General features: G+C 48.8%; 1 protein-coding gene across 5 annotated transcripts in view; it reads left to right on the top strand.

The window, feature by feature from the left end:
* Positions 1–17,263, top strand: part of EYA2 (EYA transcriptional coactivator and phosphatase 2) — a 282,642-nt gene that overhangs the window by 95,556 nt on the left and 169,823 nt on the right. For 3 of the 5 annotated variants that reach the window (XM_059132949.1, XM_059132950.1, XM_059132951.1), the window contains exons 3-5: positions 3,867–3,912; positions 7,206–7,348; positions 13,607–13,723. The exons of 1 other annotated variant lie outside the window; for it this stretch is intronic. In XM_059132949.1, the coding sequence (XP_058988932.1) occupies positions 3,867–3,912; positions 7,206–7,348; positions 13,607–13,723 (306 nt within the window). The remainder of the gene's footprint in view (positions 1–3,866; positions 3,913–7,205; positions 7,349–13,606; positions 13,724–17,263) is intronic. One more of the 5 variants, XM_059132952.1, reaches the window with a different exon arrangement.

Here is a 17,263-nt window from a genome sequence, read left to right as displayed (position 1 = left end):
GCTACCTTGGGTCAGGTCACTAGGGCGGGTTTCACCTCTGGCAACATGGATATGGTTGATGCCCCTTGACCTCAGCCTCGTCTATCATGGCAAGTTCAGTGGCACTAACAACGTTGAGAACAAGAAGCTGTGGTCCGTGCAAGTCCAGGCTCTAGACCCCACCAGTAGGAGTGTGGGCCGCTGCAGCTTCTGAATATAATGTTTCTGGCACCCTGAAGATGCTGGGGGCTCACCTGACGAGTGCAGTCTGAGGGTCATCTGCCCCTTGTGCCGGTGGCCCCGTGTTGGTGTTGGGGTGACCATAAGGAGTATGACCTCCCCCTAGATTGTGCTCCCACAACTCCCACTGCCAGACTCTGTAACACTCTGGCATCACGCAGGGACTCATGACCATGGTCCACCCACTGCCTGCTTTTCTGGCAAACTGTGGTACCATGGTCGTGCCGCCAGCCAGAGCGCCGTGCCTGCACACAGCAGCGGCACCGGCACAGCGTGGGAGTGGGATTGTTCCTCTGCTGCATGGAGATCAGGCGCCTGGCCTCCTGCGTCTCCACCCTCAGTGGGTCTCTCTGGCTCTAACTACCATCCAAGGAAAGCTGTCAGGTACAGCGGCATTCAGAAAGTAGTGAAGCGGGCCTCTGGGGGTATCACTGAGAGCCGTCCTGGGCTGTACTGAGGTCTAGGTTGTCACCTACGACTTGAACAGTGATGTCGCACCGGGGCTGGCACTGCCCACAGGATCGTCCCATTGGGCCCACTTCCTAGTTTGCAGACGATGACAACTGCACGCAGGCCTCCTGGTCCTCGTGACCTCCAAGGACATAGCCTTGGGCCACAGCAGCAGCACCGGACAGAAAGAGAAGCTCTCTGCTCCTGGCAAGTCCCCGCCTCCGCTCCGCGTCCAAAGCACTGAGCATCCCCGTCCTGGACATAGTCCACCCAGGCCCCCAGAAGAAGGAAGGAGCTTGAAAGCCCCACCTTGTCACAAGCCATCAGGATTTCCAATGAGGTGTATGGCATTGCCACCTGGAGTAAAAGGCAGAAGGGAAGGGTGGCAGGTAGGGAAGGGGGAAGGGGTCATTCCATATATAAGGTACTCATTTTCTAGGTTTCCCTGCCCGGTTCTCTTGGGATGAAAAGTTCAATATGATACCCGCCCACAAAAGATAAAAGCCTGTGTTCAAAAGTCCCACAGCCTGTAGAAGGCACATCTTTCACTGAATACCCGTCTCTCACTTGCACAGTCGTCTGGGGGTGTGCTGGGGCGGGAAGGGGAGAGGATTGTAGGTTTGCATAGCAGGAGAGGGAGACCTGCCCACGTGGGGAAGCCAGGTTGCTCAGCAATTCAGAGCAGGGGAAGCTGGAGTGAGGCAAACATGCAAATCACAGCACAGAGGCTGGGGCAGAAAGATGCTTCAAATTTACAGAACGCCAAGTTCATCCAAGCCCATAGGAATGTTTCCATAAGATGTGATTTTTATGAATATTTACATATTTATTTAAGAAAACATATTCAAAATGTTTAATTCAGTGACTTATGCATTACCAAATGCATTGAGATCATGGGCTTTTACCAATAATGATATTGTGGCTGCTTCGGAATGAGGCAGTTCATTCTCTAGTCCTGGGGGAGTATGAGGACGGGTGCTGGAGGTCCTGCCTGGGACGGCGCAGCCCAGCTAGGGACAGTAGCATTGAGGGAGCACCTACAGCACTTTCCCCGACATTAGACCACGGCTGTTCTCAACACATAGTAAGAAATGTATTTTTTTAAATATTTTATTTATTTATTTGACAGGCAGAGATCATAAGTAGGCAGAAAGGCAGGCAAAAAGAGAAGGGGGAGCAGGCTCCCTATCGAGCAGAAAGCCCGATGCGGGACTCGATCCCAGGACCCTGAGATCATGACCCAAGCCTAAGGCAGAAGCTTTAACCCATTGAGCCACCCAGGTGCCCCAAGAAATGTATTTTTGCACACCACTCAGCACACACACACGCACACTCCTGTGCGCACACACACACATTCCACAGCACATTCTCATGTCTGTAACTGGAACAAATGTCTCACCCAAACCCTTCTTACTCTGGGCAATACATGCTGCTGTTGTCTATTTTATTTTATTGTTTGGCTCTAGCTGTTAGTCCCTGAATGGGCTTCAGGACTCCTGCCCTTGACCCTGGGGGTCTGGGACCTCAACAGAATTTGACTCAGCCAAGGTGGCAGTTCAAGGAATGGACTTGGGACTCACATGACCCTGGGATACAAGTCCCAGTTTCAGTGCCCTCGGGCTATGTGGCCTGAGCAGGGTCCTTAGTCTTCCTCTGTTTCTTCATCTGTACAGTGGGGACAGTAACGTCACCTACCTTGTAGCAATGATGCGGGGAATGAGTGAGATCACGCATATGAACAGTTAGCGCAGGGCCTGGCATGAAGCGAGCTCCTACGTGGACACTGGTCGCTGTCCTTAGGATGAGAGCCTGTGTGGGCTGCAGCGTCCTGGGGCCAGACCACCTGAGTTCAGATCACAGATCCGCCCCTTCTGACCTCCATGGCCTTGGGTGAGTTAATTAAACTCTCTGTGTTCTTCATCTGTAACATGGAGGTATGTGATTATGAGGATTAACAGTAACTAATCCAGGTAACAGACTTAGAGCTTGGCACATAATAGACACTGAGTAAATGACAGACGTCGTCATCATCTCCGCATTTAAGCCACACGCATCCTCATGGGATCAGCTTTTCCCCATTTCACAGGAGGGAACAATGAGGTCCAGAGACTTGAGGCAAGCTGCCTGAAGTCTCACTGCTGCTGAGTTATAGAGTTCGAATTGCAAGTTGCTGTTCTGAGCCTCCAGCTCTGGGGCTAGAGAGGCCTAGAGCTCTGGAGACCTTGGAGAATTTCTCAAGAAGCACAGGGACACCCCAGCCACGTACCCCAGGACATAGGCACTGCTCTGCACACAAGGGAACATGAATCAGCAGGCTGATACAATCAGAAGATATGTTCTCTGGTATTTGCCAGGGCTTCCCTGTGAGGACATTGAGTTGCTCTGTTAAAGATGACAGAGCGCAGTCCCCAGTGGACTGTCCATGTGTATAATTAGCCTCTTGAAAATCTCCCTCCCAGCTTAATTCCACCACCTGTTCATCCCCTCTTGCATTATTGTCTCCCACTGACAGTCGCATGCATGGTGCCCAGGGGTACACTTGAATGAGGAGCCCAGGCCCCTTCTGTCTTTCTGCTCCACACCCTAGCTGGAGCCTAGGAGGTGAGCCAAGATGTGCCTTCCCCTAAGTGCTGGGGCCAGCCCCACCTGAACCCCATGGACCGAAACTAGTGTGGGAGAAGGAGAACATCAAGGTGATGTCATCAGAAGAAGGGAACTGGATGTCGGCTAATCCAAACCAGCTGGCGTCTGCTATTCTCAGGTTCTTGGGTTGCCTTTGAGGCAGGGAAGGGAGCAGCTCTCTACCGAGAAGTGGAAATGGCACCAGACTGGGCGTCAGGAAACTTGGGTCCGGTGCCAGCTGTTCTCTAATTATGTGACCTAGCTCGAGCATGTTCTTTCTGGTTCCCCGTCCAAGAAAGACGTAAGGTAGAGTGTTCTCCTCTGATGTTTCAAGATGCTCTAGACCCTTCACATGTGGCCCTTCCATTAGTGCCTGGAGATAGCAGTCACCCAGAAAGGGTTTTCAAGAAGGAGAGTGCTCAAATGTTGTGCCTTGGATGAGCTTTTGTGGTTGAGAAAGTCCCTGGCAGCAGTTCTCTGAGTTTCTTCCCACTCAGGTCAGCGTCTGAAGTCACAGCTTCTGTGGGCCATCACTCTGACAGCTAAAGCCCTTCCAATTTTTCTTTTCCCTCCAGGCACCACCACATCAGCCTCCCCGAGTGTGTCTCAGCTCTTCACAAGGTGAGCGCCCTGGCCCAGCTCCTCTTCCTCCCTCTCTTTCTCCGCCTTGCCGGGCAAAGGCTCTGGGGCCAGAGTCCCCGGAGGGGAATCCCAGCGCCAGCACGTGAGCACGTGACTCCATGGGCCTCAGTCTCCCCATCCTTAAAAGGGGGACCATCACGATGCCTGCCCCATGAAATAGGCTAGAACACGTCAGAAGGACTTAGAATGGAGCCTGGAGCAGAGTGTTGAGTGTTGGGTTTTCTCCCTTCTTCTCTTTTGGTGCATCTTTCCTTCTCTTCCCCTCTCCTCTCACCCAACCCCCCTCCTCCTCCCTCTTTCCTCCTCTCTTCCAGCCCCAACACCCACCCAGCCCTCGTTTGGGCCACATTCTGCAGGGGATGCCAGTCCTGGAGGTGGGTGAGGCGGGGCCCCTGCTCTCGGGGAGCCGCCCACCCAAGGGAGGAGGCAGGCCTGTAAAGCAGAGACCCCCTCCCATGGGCGGGCAGCATCAGTGCTCCACCAGCGGCGCCCGTGTGCATGGGGCAGAGCCAGCTCCCTGATGGTCACGGCTCCCTGAGAGGCCTCGGGGAGCTGCCAGCCTGCAGCCCGCAGCGTGGGAAGCCTGCAGTGCTCCCGGCCAGGTGGCCAAGGTGCCCCCGGTCTAGAGGGTCAGCTCGTCCCGATGCGGACGTGCGCCTCCCTTGACAACACTGGAAAAGTGGCTTAGAAGGAGCACCTTCCTCAGCCTTCCGTTCCCTGCAGATGTTTTGAAGGTGCTTAGTAGCAACGGGAGGTCTGTCAGATGTACCTAAACTTTCCTTCAAGGCCTCAGGGTTCTGCCCCTCCTTCTCTGGGTTTTCACCATAGCCTCACCCAGTTTAATCAGCGAGAGGGAAACAGCTTCTGATGGGAAGCCGGAGTCGGTGGCTGGGAGTTGCCACCTTCTAGTTCCAAGGACAGGTGTAAATTGGGAGCAGGGTCAGATAAGGTTCTGTGCTCCGCACTAAGTCCCGACCCTCGGGACGCATCCTGGGGCACTGCACCGAGTGGGAACACTGGCGGATAAAACCCTCCAGGACCAGGTCTGGGATCTCTGAGTTAATAAAGTCACGCACTTTGGAACAAGTCCCCTCCACACACACACTGTCTATCACAGTAGTAGTCCGAAAGAAAGAAGGACAGGGGAACATCTTTTTGTAATTCTGTAAAGTTTTGTACCCATCTCACACCTGCCATGAGGCTTCTTATGGAGGAGGAAGTCCGGAAATGAACAGGTTTTACCCAAAGAGTTGTAACCGGAATGGAAGCCAGTGCAGAGATGGGGATCTCACTACCATCTACTGGCAGAGCAGCTAGATACGTGATGTCGGGTGCAGATAGCCCTTGCGCCAGGTGTGGGAGCTCACGGGAGAGAGTGGCCCCATGGAGTGGTGAAGGGCATGGCCTCTGCATCAGCCGTGCACACTTAGTACCACCCTAGCCTCTCTCAGCCTCTGTTTCCTTATCTGTAAAATGGGAATAGGAATAGTAACTACCTCCAGGGGTTGTCACTGTTGTTATGAGATTTAAATGAGTTAATACACAGCAAGGAATTAGGACAGTGCCAGGCACATAATAGGTACCACAATTTTTAGCTGTTTTTAACACTAAAGGAGGAGGACCCTGGAGGAGATGTTGCAGATGAATGTGATAGAGAAGTGGCCGCTGCTCGGATCAATTGATAATGTCGCGCGGGAGTGCAAACCTAGGCTTGCTGAAGCCTCTGCTGTGTAGGTATGTGTGTGTAAGAGAGAGAGGAAGAGAGAAACCTCATGGTTTGAAAATACCAGTGATGAATTCAAATTTCAAGATAATCAACTACACTAGCCAAAGAAATTATATCCAAGGATCCAAGGACCGCCTCTGGCTCCTGGGCCACCATCTTGTCCCCTTCCTTCTAGAAGAACCCACCTTGACTTGACATTGCCACCTGTAGGGCTGAGTCAGACTCAGTGCTGTCAGTGAGAAGCAGCACAGTTACAAGTGGAGACACTGGAATCAGAGCCCAAGGTTAAATTCTAGATTCTCCCACTTTCTAGCTGTGACTTCAGGTCCCTCCGCTTTGGTTTCCTCTTCTCGAAAATGGGAGTTACAAGAGCCCCCACCCCAGGGAGTTGATGTGAGCGTCTAGTGAGCTATACTGCATGTGTCAGGCCTATGGGACACAATTCGAGCCTGTGGTAAAAACACAGTGACTGGAAGTGCTCATTACATTACAGATATCTTAGGAAGCAGCCCTTTAAATCCTAGGCCTTCATGGAACCTGTCATTCACCAGGGAGAGCAGAATCCCATTGTGTTCTTGGGTTGCATGTAACAGAATATAGGCTCCAGCTGATGTCCGCCCAAAAGGACTTTCTTGGAAAATCCGGCATAGCTTGCAGTGTCCGTGAGAGCAGAGTAATCAGACCTTGAGAAAGACCATGAAAAGGATAGCTTCTGGGATCCAAGCAACAGGAAGGAATGAAGAAAGAGTCTTCAGAGTGTAGCTGCTGGAATGAACCAATCAGCCCAAGATTTAAATTCCCAGGACAGAACGTGATTGGATGCTCTTCCATCTTGAGCCCACCCCTTGGCTAAGAGCAGGGCATCAGCTGGGAAGGTGTCTAAGTTAGGGTAGATAAGATAGGACAGAGAGGCTGTGGTCATTAGTGGTGTAGACCAGTGACATCACACAACAAAGGCTTGTTTGTGGCTCACCGAAAGTTCAGTGTGGACTGGAAGAAACTCCCCAAGGCAGCTGTCCTCTAGGTGCTGACGCAGGATCTGGGAGATAATCCATACTAGAGCTCTGTCCCCTCAATCTTGACAGTTGTTGCCAAAAGAGGAGAGAGGACAGGAGAGTCGCAGGGGATGGTCTTATTAGCCAGAACTGGGAGAGGTTTCTACATTCTATAGGAAGGAATCCAGTCCCATGGTGGATCTGACTCAAGGCAGACAAGAAATAAAATCTTCCTGGTGGGCAGGGAGCGGGTGGTGGGGTTATGGACATTGGGGAAGGTATGGGCTATGGTGAGTGCTGTGAAGTGTGTAAACCTGGTGATTCACAGACCTGCACCCCTGGGACAGATAATACATTATATGTTAATAAAAAAATAAAAAATTATAATAAAAAAAAAAAATCTTCCTGGTGCCCAGGAAGGGGGCAATGAAATGGGATCTGATGAACACGTAAGTTGTCTCTGCCCTGGAAAGAGTCAATACCCAAAGGAAAATGAGGGAAAGGGATGCTGGGCTAGGATTGGAGATTTAATCCTGTCTCTCTCCCTGCAGACCTTGCCCACACGTCCTGCCCAGCCAGCCCGCCACGGCCATGGCAGCCTACGGCCAGACACAGTACAGTGCGGGGATCCAGCAGGCTGCCCCCTACACCACCTATCCACCCCCAGCACAAGCCTACGGAATCCCTTCTTACAGTGAGTACCCGACCAAGCCCTGGCTTTCCCGCTGTGGTCCCCGATATCATGGTCTTTCTTTTGTCCTTTTGCCTCAGTTAAGTGCAAAATGGCAGATGCAGCTAGCCTAGGTTTGGATTGGAAATAGAGGGAAAGGACAGACACATTTAAATGTGCTTCTAGTTCAACAAACTATATCGAGGCCTCTTTTGATTGCAAGACTAAGAAACTCAACACTAGCTGGCTTAGGGAAAATAGAAATTTAATTCCCGGTAGTCCCACCAGAATCCCTAGGGGCCCTCGTTGGCCCGTTGGGTCGCATGGCAATGCTTCAGTCTGGGCAAGGAAGTGAAAGTATGAGAAATAAGGAGGTAAAGTCTGTGGATTGTATCTGAGGGAGAGATGGTTCTCTCAAAGGAAAGTCAATGGATGCCAGGAAGACAAAGGAAGACTGAGGAAGACTCCAGTCTGAAGGCAGGAAAAGACCCATGTCCCAGCTCAAGCACTCAGGCAGGAGTCCCCTCTTACTCAGCCTTTTGTTCTATTCAGGTCTTCGACTGACGAGATGAGGCCCACCCACCTTAGGGAGGGCAGTCGGCTTTATTCAGTCTACAGATTCAAATGTAAATCTCCTTCAGAGAACTCTCACACAGATACACCCAGAATAATGTTTGACCAAATGTCTGAGCACCTTGGGGCCCAGTGATGGTGACACATCCAATTAACTATCACACAGGCTCTGGCCGTTACTCATGCTAGTCCTTCGAAGCCGTCATAACTGATGGATCAACCAAAAGCTCTTTTGGTAGCCAATGAGAAAAACTCAGTGTTAATTAGTGTAAGGAAATAAGGGTGTTTATTGCAAGCATAACTGAACAATCTAAGGTACTAGCTTTAGGCAGTGCTAAATTCAGATACTCAAGTGATAATATGAGGCTTCAGTTTCTCTGCTTCGCTTTGGAAGGTTAGCATCAGTCTCAGGCCTTTCCACTAAGGTGCTGAAGACAGCCTCAACAGTGCCAAGTTGTAACTTCCCCCCAAAAGAGAGCTCCTCTTATCTGGGACTTCCTGCATCATCCCAAGGATTCCTTTGACTGGGCTCCCACAGCCATCTCTGACCCAGACACTGGGGCAGATGGAATGCTCTGGATGGCCACATTGGGCTACATATCCACTTATGGAACCAGGAGTCAGGGCAAGCTCACCCAAGAAAGAGAACCGATCTGAATGTGAGGAAGGGGGTGTAGGTAGAAACCACAGGTGTCTAGTAGACAGAATGTAGGGTTGGTTGGCAGGACACCTAGCTTCCAGGACCACGTGCCTCTAATCTCCCCAGTCCTCAGTGTCCTCAACTATCAACATTAATATCTCATGTCACCTTCCGAACCAGATGGTATGGCTTGAGTGCAGAGACCCAATCTTGTATTTTTTCCATGCCCTCTTCTCCCTCTCTACCTCTGCTCTCCGTGTGTTCTTTTATTCATTCCTTCATGATGCTGGGTCATGTGCCAGCCAGTAGAGGTCAACAAAGCAGAGCTGGGCCCTCCCTGGAGCTCATAGTCTGGAACAGAGGCTAAAAAGTAAAAGCCAGTGGGTAATGTGGGGAGCTATAAAATAGACTTAACCTATAAAATACACTTGACATTTTAAAAACTAATTGCCAATTTTTAAATGTGAAATGCTAACATAAAAAATTGTATTTCTAATGTCTTTAAAAAGAGTGACGATCCGACAGCACTGACCCGGCAGCTTTTGTGTTGGGAATAGGTGCCTCTGAGTAGGGCTGGGCCCATTAGCCTAAATTCGTCATGCTCCCCACCCAGCCCACATGACTCATTTGAATTATCTGCCGGTCCTCTGAAGACATTTGAGTTTGCAACCCCCAGCCTAAAGGGAGAAAAAAAAAATTAAAGACTTAAAAATCTCTGTGTGTTTCAAACTATGATTGTGTGACAGAAGGAAGAGAAGTAGGTCATGAGAAAGAACAGAAGAAGGAAGACTTCATCTCGGATCCAACATCAGGGAGGGCTTTTAGACAAGGAGCTGATTCAGCTAAGAACTGAGACTGCATCCAGGCAGGGGGAGCGCCCGTGGGAAGGCCCCTGAGATGGGGAGGAATTTGGCGAGTCCAAGAAGCCCAGTAGCGAAAGCACAGTGGGAGATGAGGTGGGAGAGGTGGGCAGAGCCCTGGAGGCCTGGGGAGGATTTGGGATTTTTATTCCAAGTGAAACGGGAACTCACTGATGGGTTTATAAGCAGAGGGCTCTATTCTACAATCTGGGTTTTTCCAAGATCACTTTGGCCACTGTAGGGAGCCTAGATCGGAGGGAAGCAGGCAGGCTAGTGGAGACTGAGGAAGCAGATAGACGGGGTAATGGTGGAGGCCTGGGGCAAGGCAGACACAGGAGCAATTCTAGACGTGGGAGTGATGTGTCCTGGGGGAGCAACAGGCCTGGCATTGGTAACAGTCACCAGCAGGGAGCTGCTGCCGCCCTGAGGCCCTCAGTGCTCTGTGTCCTTACCAGAGAGGGCACATAAATTGCCCAGAGTCGTCCAGCTGGTCGGTGGCATTAAACCCAAGCAGCCTGGCCCCGGAGTCCAAACTCTTCACCACCGAGCTCTGCTGCCCGAGTCACTGCCTGTTAATGCTGGGGGATTACCTATGGGATTACCAATGGGATTACCAATGACAGACCTCTGCCAAGGGTGTGGGCACTGTTTCCAACTTTCTGTCCCTCCTGTGCTGGAAGACTTGTGATAAAATCACACTAAGTTACCCCACCTGGCTGAGAGCCAGGGAAAATGAAGCTGTATTATTTTTCGTTGTTAAGGAGAAAAGTAGCCCTATTCCCAGAAAAAGCGTGGCAGGTGGTAAGAGCACGTGTCCTGGCCTCACACGCCACCTCTGCCACTTGCTGGTCCTGACACACTGGGCAAGCCACCTCTGTCTCCTCATTCATGCAGTGGGAGGGATACCAAGTCTGGCCTCCTCACAGTTTTCGTGAAGATTAAATTAGATTATCTATATCAAAGGTCAACTACCATTTTCTGCAAAGGTCCTGAGGGTTACTTCTGGCTTTGAGGACTGTAGGGCTATTCGGCTCTACTACCGTAGTGTGAAAGCAGCCCAGCAATATGTAAACAAATGGGTGTGTCTGTGTTCCAATAAAACTTTATTTACACGAACAGGAAGTGAGTCAGATTTGGTCCGCAGACCCTAATCTGTCAGCCCTTGATCTACATGAAGAGCTTAGCTCACAGGGCCCGCCCAGGGGAAATGCTCAGTCAGTGCTGTAGGGCCCAAGCTGCCACACACACCTGGAACTTTCAAGTCACTGAATAATGACAGGGAAGATGAAAAGCTGTTTTCCTTCACGTGCACATGTGCCTGAGCAAGCAGTGTTTGCTTATTGTCTGGACAAACCTTGTTGAATCTTGTTAGGAAACTTTTTTCATTGCTGCTTGGAAAATAGCATTATTTACTTTTGTTGAAAAAGCGTCAAGGAAATAACACATTTGAGCAAACTAGAGGGAAGGAGGTGAGGGGTATTCAGTATGGTTTTCCTCAGCTTATTATGCAACATTTAAGACATCTGTAAAAGCATAGAGTAAAAGCCCAAACGCCCATGAGCTGACCATCCAGCTTAAGAAGTAAAAAACAAAAGTTTTATTTGTTTTACTACTCACAGATATCCACACTCCTGGATTTGATATTTATCATTCGTCTGCATTTCTTTACGTAAAACAGAGGTCAGCAAAATTTTTCTGTGAAGAGCCTGACAATAAATATTTTTAGTTCTGCAGGTCATACACAGTCTATCACAACCACTCAACTGTTCCGCTGAACTGCAGAAGCAGCCATAGTACATAAATGAATATATGTGTCTGTTTCAACAAAACTTTATTTACAAAAACAGGTAGCAGGTCACATTTGGCGTGGGCTTATGTGGAGTATTATTTTGCATGTTTTACAACTTCATATACATTGTTTCCTCTGGTATCCATTCTTTTTTTGAAAGAGAGGGTGCAAGCCAGCCAGGGGTGAGGGGTAGGAAGGGCTAGGGGAGAAAGAGAGAGAGAATGTTTGGGATACTCAGCCCAGCACAGAGCCTGACATGGGGCTCAATCTCACAATCCTGAGATCATGGCCTGAGCTGATATCAAGAGTCAGATGCTCAACCGACTGAGCCACCCAGGCGTCCCTAGTATCCATTCTTCCGATACTTGCTTTTTCCACCCAACCTATGCTTGTGACATTTATCCCTGTTTATGCATGCTGCTGTAGTTAATTTTCATTGCTGTATAATAGTCCACTATTTAACTAGACCACAACTCATTTATCTATTACACCCAAAACTTAATCACTTAAAACAACACCCTGATATATTATTTCTGGTGCTTCTTTGGGTTGACTGGGTAGGCGTTCTGCAGGTCTCCCCTGGTCTCCCTCATGCAGCTGTATTTGACTGGCAAGTTAGCTGGCATAGCTGGGCCTCTTAACCTGAGCTTTGATCCTATGCTTGTTCACCGCATGCTGGTCTCAGGCTTCCAGAAGAGCAGAGGTAGAAATTTCAAAGCTGCTTTACACCTAGTCTCCAAAACTCCCATCACTCAGCCACTGCTACCAGTCAAAACAAGTCATAAGACCGGGGGAGATTCTAGGAGTGTGAACATAGACTCTACCTGTTGACAAGAGAAGCTGCAAAATATTTTGATTGTGTTTTTCAATCTACCCGAGTACATCTGAATTTCTTAACAAAGAAGCAGGAGTCTGCCCAGACAGGAAGTGAATCTTCTGGAATTGGATGGTGGGTGACATTGGAAACTCAGGAACCAAACTCAAGAACTCAGTACTCTGAGCATACAATAGACTTCCCTATGTCTGTCTCACAGAATCTTTTGACATCTTCCTGTGTTGCTCAAGAGAGAACAGTGGGCCAGCCTCAGTGCTGTCTCTAAAATGCAAGGGTGGGCTTTTCTTCCAGAAAAGTTTCTGGGGGTAGAAAGCAGGGACTTTCCTCCTTCTTTCCTTTGATCCCCCATGACTTAGAAGCGTTGTCTTTGTTCACAAGACTGAATGGGGGAAAAGGAAGGACCCGTAGTTACCAAACTGGCCCCAGAACTAGAAACGTCCTTTAAAGAGATATAAACAGTATTAAGACAGTATTTAGGGGCACCTGAGTGGCTTAGTGGGTTAAAGCCTCTGCCTTCAGCTCGGGTCATGATCCCAGGGTCCTGGGATCGAGCCCCACATCAGGCTCTCTGCTCAGCAGGGAGCCTGCCTCCCCCGCTTCTCTGCCTGCCTCTCTGCCTACTTGTGATCTCTGTCTGTCAAGTAAATAAATAAAATCTTTTTTAAAAAAGACACTATTTAACACCTGTAAGATAAACAGTTTATTACATTTTCAATAAAGATACCATGTGTGGACTACTGATGATAGATCAGGCCCCCTCTCTCAATACAGTCCCTTTTCTAGCCTGTTGCTTATGGAATGCGTGCTGTACTTTGGGGAAACATGTCTGACTTTGGCTGGGGAGGAGGCACATTTTTAACTGTGGCCTTTGGAGAAACAGGTTCCCCACTCAGTAAGAGTGGAAAGTGTGTTAAGTGGCAGCATCTTTGCAGAGGAAGGATCATTCATTTGACACATTGCTTCAAATCCTGCTGGATATTAACCATACATGGTGCTACTCTGTAGGTACGAGGTTGAAAACACCTTACCCTCAGAGCCAGTCAGGAAGAATGAAGCTGACTCTATGTGCAAAATGCAAGCCCCTCTTGACTTGCCTTTCCTTTCCTTACTTTTGACAATGTCCTAGGATGTAAAAAAAAAAAAAAAAAAAAAAAAAAAAAAAAGTGCAACTGCAACAAAAAAATAACACCTTAAAACCAGCATTAATGCATTAATGTCTCAGAGACAGTGCAGTATTTGTGGTGCCCTGGGGAATCTACCCAGATGGTCTGCTGTCCCATGGGAATGGAGGCACGGTATAGCTAGACCATCTTATTGCTCAGCTGAAGCCCTAAGTCCAAATTTTTTGGTGAAATCTCCTGATTTTTAAACAAGAGGAGCTCATTTCAGATTTTCCTTAAAAAATACACAGGGTCATGCAAAATACATCTATAGGCTAACTTTGCCTGACAAGCTACTAGTTTGCAGCTTTTGGTTTAGAAGCTGATAAAATTGTGTGCTGGTCTTGACTCAGTAGCTCTTCTGTAGGTGACAAGGAAGCATCCTAATCATGTGTTCCTGGTGCTTCTTTTTCCTCCTTCTAAAGGCATCAAGACAGAAGACAGCTTGAACCATTCCCCCAGCCAGAGTGGATTCCTCAGCTATGGCTCCAGCTTCAGCACCCCACCCACTGGACAGAGCCCGTACACCTACCAGATGCACGGTCAGTGTGGCGCTGCGGTCCCTTCCTGTCCACCCCTAAGGCACTGCCTAAGTTAGGCGGCCAGTCATTCATTCATTTACTAGCCAGATTTCTTGAGCACCTACTATGTGCCAGAGTGTATCTAAAGGAGAGCAGTGGACAGAACAGAATAGATATGACACCTGCCCTCGTGGCAATTACATAGCAGGAGAGAGAGATTGCCAATGACCAAGGCAACAAATAAACAGCTACTTTTGGAAGAGGTTGAGTGCCATGAAGCAAATATGGTATTTGGCTAGAGAGTGATGGGACGTTGAAGGGTCAAGAATGGTGGGTTATGTAATTGTGGAGGGAGCCATCAGGGAGGACTCTGAAGAGATGACATTGGACAGAGATCCAGAGGGTAAGACAGAGTCAGTGCTGGGTGGACCTGGAGGAAGAGCATTCCCGGCAGAGGGAACACCCCATGCAAAAGCTGTGTGCAGGGAAAGGTCTGATATGTTTGCGGCACAGAACAGAAACTATCAAGGCTGGAGCAGGGTCAGGGGATGTGGAAAGGAGATAGTCTTAGAGAGAGGAGAGTCTTAGAGAGAGTCTTAGATAGTCTTAGAGAGAACTCTGCCAAATCATGCAGAGTCCTGAGGGCTATGGATAGGAGCTGGCTTTGATTTGAGTGTGGTAGAAAAAGGCAAGTGCATCATAGACTCAGAGAAATGCCAGGTGGTGGGAGTCAGGGGCAGGAAGGTAAAGAAGCCATAATTCCAGGCAGGAAAAGAAGCCGTAATTCCAGGCAGGAGGTTCCGTGCTCTGCATCACCCTAGGGTGGCCTTAAGGAAGAAAACTCCAGTGTGTTGTTACTCCTACCCCACATCCCCTAACCAGCTGGCTTGCTGAATTCTTCTGTCCCCACCTCTGCTTGTTGACCATCCTAGGCCCCCTTCTCTTCTTAGAGCCCCCTGGGAGCACATTGGGGCTGATGCATGGAGTAGAGGGCTGGTGGCAGTAATTTGGGGGATCTTCCTCCTGGCATTTTTTTTCCTTTCATGAAAGCTGGTAAAAATGACCATCAAGGATCTGAAAAGTAATAGGCAAGAAAGAAAGAGTGATAACAAGGCTATGGCCTAATGAATGATTGTACTTTACTTTAAAAAAAAAAAAAACTATTCGCAAGTCTTGTCACTTCATCTTTTTAAATTTTTTAAGGAAGTAAGGAGACAGTAAAGATGGATATCAAGGGCAGGCTTTCAGGGAAGAACACTGCAGAGGAACAACAAATGGTCTTAGGAGTTTGGGTAGAGGAAGGGGCTGATGAGAATCGATGAGAATTGATGCCCAGCCCTTGCAATAGCTTCCTCGTAAAGGCCCGCATCAGAGTCTGTTGGTGACACCATCAGCTAACATTGACCTTGCACGTACCTCATGCCACATGGCGTTGTGTGGATGATCCTACACAATCTTCGTGGCAAAGTGTTGGTGCTGATATAGATTTTACTGCATAGGCAATGCAAGCGACCATGTCGAGCCTCTCAGGGGTCTGGTGGAATCCTGTCCCCCAGCCTCACCCAAAGCCCATACACGCTCTTCTCTGCTTCTGCTGTCACCTCTAGCTCCCCACGGCGACCTTTCTGAGTCCCACTGAAGGGTACGAATGCTGGGACCCATCTTCAAATGGAAAGTGAATTATGGCACCAATCCTAATAATAAAGCCTTGTGAAGACATCTTGAAGTTGGCATTTGGATCACCCTCAGGCCAATGTTTTCTAGCTCTGCAAATAGAGATAGAACTTACTGCCTGAGGACTTCTAAGGTTGCGGAGGTTGAAGAGCAAACACAGTCCCCTCCCCCATTTTGACCTTGTAGGATAAGGAGTCTGTTCAGTTCTTTCACTGTATAATATTGAGTACAAGTTCTATGCCTGCACCCTTTTAGGCCCAGGGAGGCACAACCATCAACAACAACAGTCCATCATGGAGAGGGACAGACAATAATCAGTTGATAAATAAGCAGATAATTACAGATTTTGATAGAGATGGGAAGGACAAAGACAGGGCAGAGCAGTGGGAAGTGATGAGGGGAGTGGTGGTTGATATCACCTGGGTTGTTCCGGAGACCTGAGTGACAAAAAGGAACCAGCCACGTGAGCAGCTGGAGGCTCTCCCAAAGGAGAACCATGAGTCTGGGGGCAGGGAGTAGGGGGGATGAGACTGGAAAGCAAAGCAGGAACTGCCCCCCCAGACCAGGACATATAGAATATGTTATTTCTTCTCCAGCCCTTACAGGAGCCCCGTGTGGAGGGCACCATCACGTCTGTCTTATACATGATGAAAGCAAGGCCCAGAGTGGGGAAGAGACTTACCCAAGCGCACGCAGCCAATAAGTGTTCAGAGCTGGGATTCAGACTTGGGTTTCTAGAATTCCGGAGCTTTTGCTGTTTCCTCCAAGTTTATTTCCTCCTAGTCTATTGCCTAGACTCCTTCAGAACTCTACATAGCATCCTAAGTTGCGTATACACAGTACTCTATTCCTCTGAATCCTCCCAATAGCCCTATGACATAGGTTCTGTCATTATCCCCATCTTACAGATGGAGAAGATGAGGCATAAATTGGTAAAGTAACATGCTTCAGGTCACTGTGGCAGTGGGATTTGAAGACAGGCAGCTGCTCTCTAGAGCCCAGACACACAACCTCCACACCATCCTGCCCTTCCTCCTCCCGCAGAACCATCTAGAAGACGATCCTCCATGGATGAGCCCCAGCCTACACCCCACCTCCCCACCTCAATCCCCGCCAGTCCTTCACAAATCGAAAAACATCTCCTGCTCTGTTCCCACTGGACCATGGGAATAATCCAGGTTATTTTCTTAGCATCTTTGTAGCCCAGATGCCAGAAGGGCTGTGGCAGCAGCTGGACTCTGTCCCACTTAACTGCCTTCAGTCTAATGCTAATGGCCATAAACTGCTTGGGAGACAGCCCAGGCATTTTGCAAGCCTGACATATTCCTCCTTAAGTTTTTTTTTTTTTTTTTCAAACACAAACACACAGAACGCTCACACACCATGCCCATGTGCTTCCTATTAACTTTTTTTTCAAGTTGTTCCAGAGGAGAAATAAACTCTCAAACTACTCTGTGTGTTTCAGAGTGGAAGACCTCAGCTGAGCTTAGTTTTTCAGACGGGGAAGGGAATGAAGAGGGGATGTGAAAACACGAATAGAGTGAAATTGATCCACGTTTAGAAGCTGGATGAGTCTTTCTCCCCTCTAGGAATTTAAAAAAATCATAATTTCATAGAAGCAAAAACACCCAAGCAGGGACCACTGCCTCATTTTACAGATGAGTAAATTGAGGCACTGCCACAGAGTGGCTTCTGTAAGGTCACAGAGCAAGCATTAGATAAACTGGGCTTCCTCCCCCTAGGTCTTCTACCTACTCTCATAAACTTCCAGAAACTTCTACAGGGTCCTCACCCCCTCAAGGCCCTGCTTTGAGATCTCTTTCTGTTTGGATAACACTGCCTCTCCACCAAATGTACAACAAACGTAAAAGAGAAAAGTTCACGGTA

The sequence above is a fragment of the Mustela lutreola genome, chromosome 9 (genome assembly GCF_030435805.1).
Source record: "Mustela lutreola isolate mMusLut2 chromosome 9, mMusLut2.pri, whole genome shotgun sequence".
NCBI classification, from domain to species: domain Eukaryota; kingdom Metazoa; phylum Chordata; class Mammalia; order Carnivora; family Mustelidae; genus Mustela; species Mustela lutreola.
Note: the sequence above shows the minus strand (reverse complement) of the source record. Positions and strands in the feature narration are given on the sequence as shown.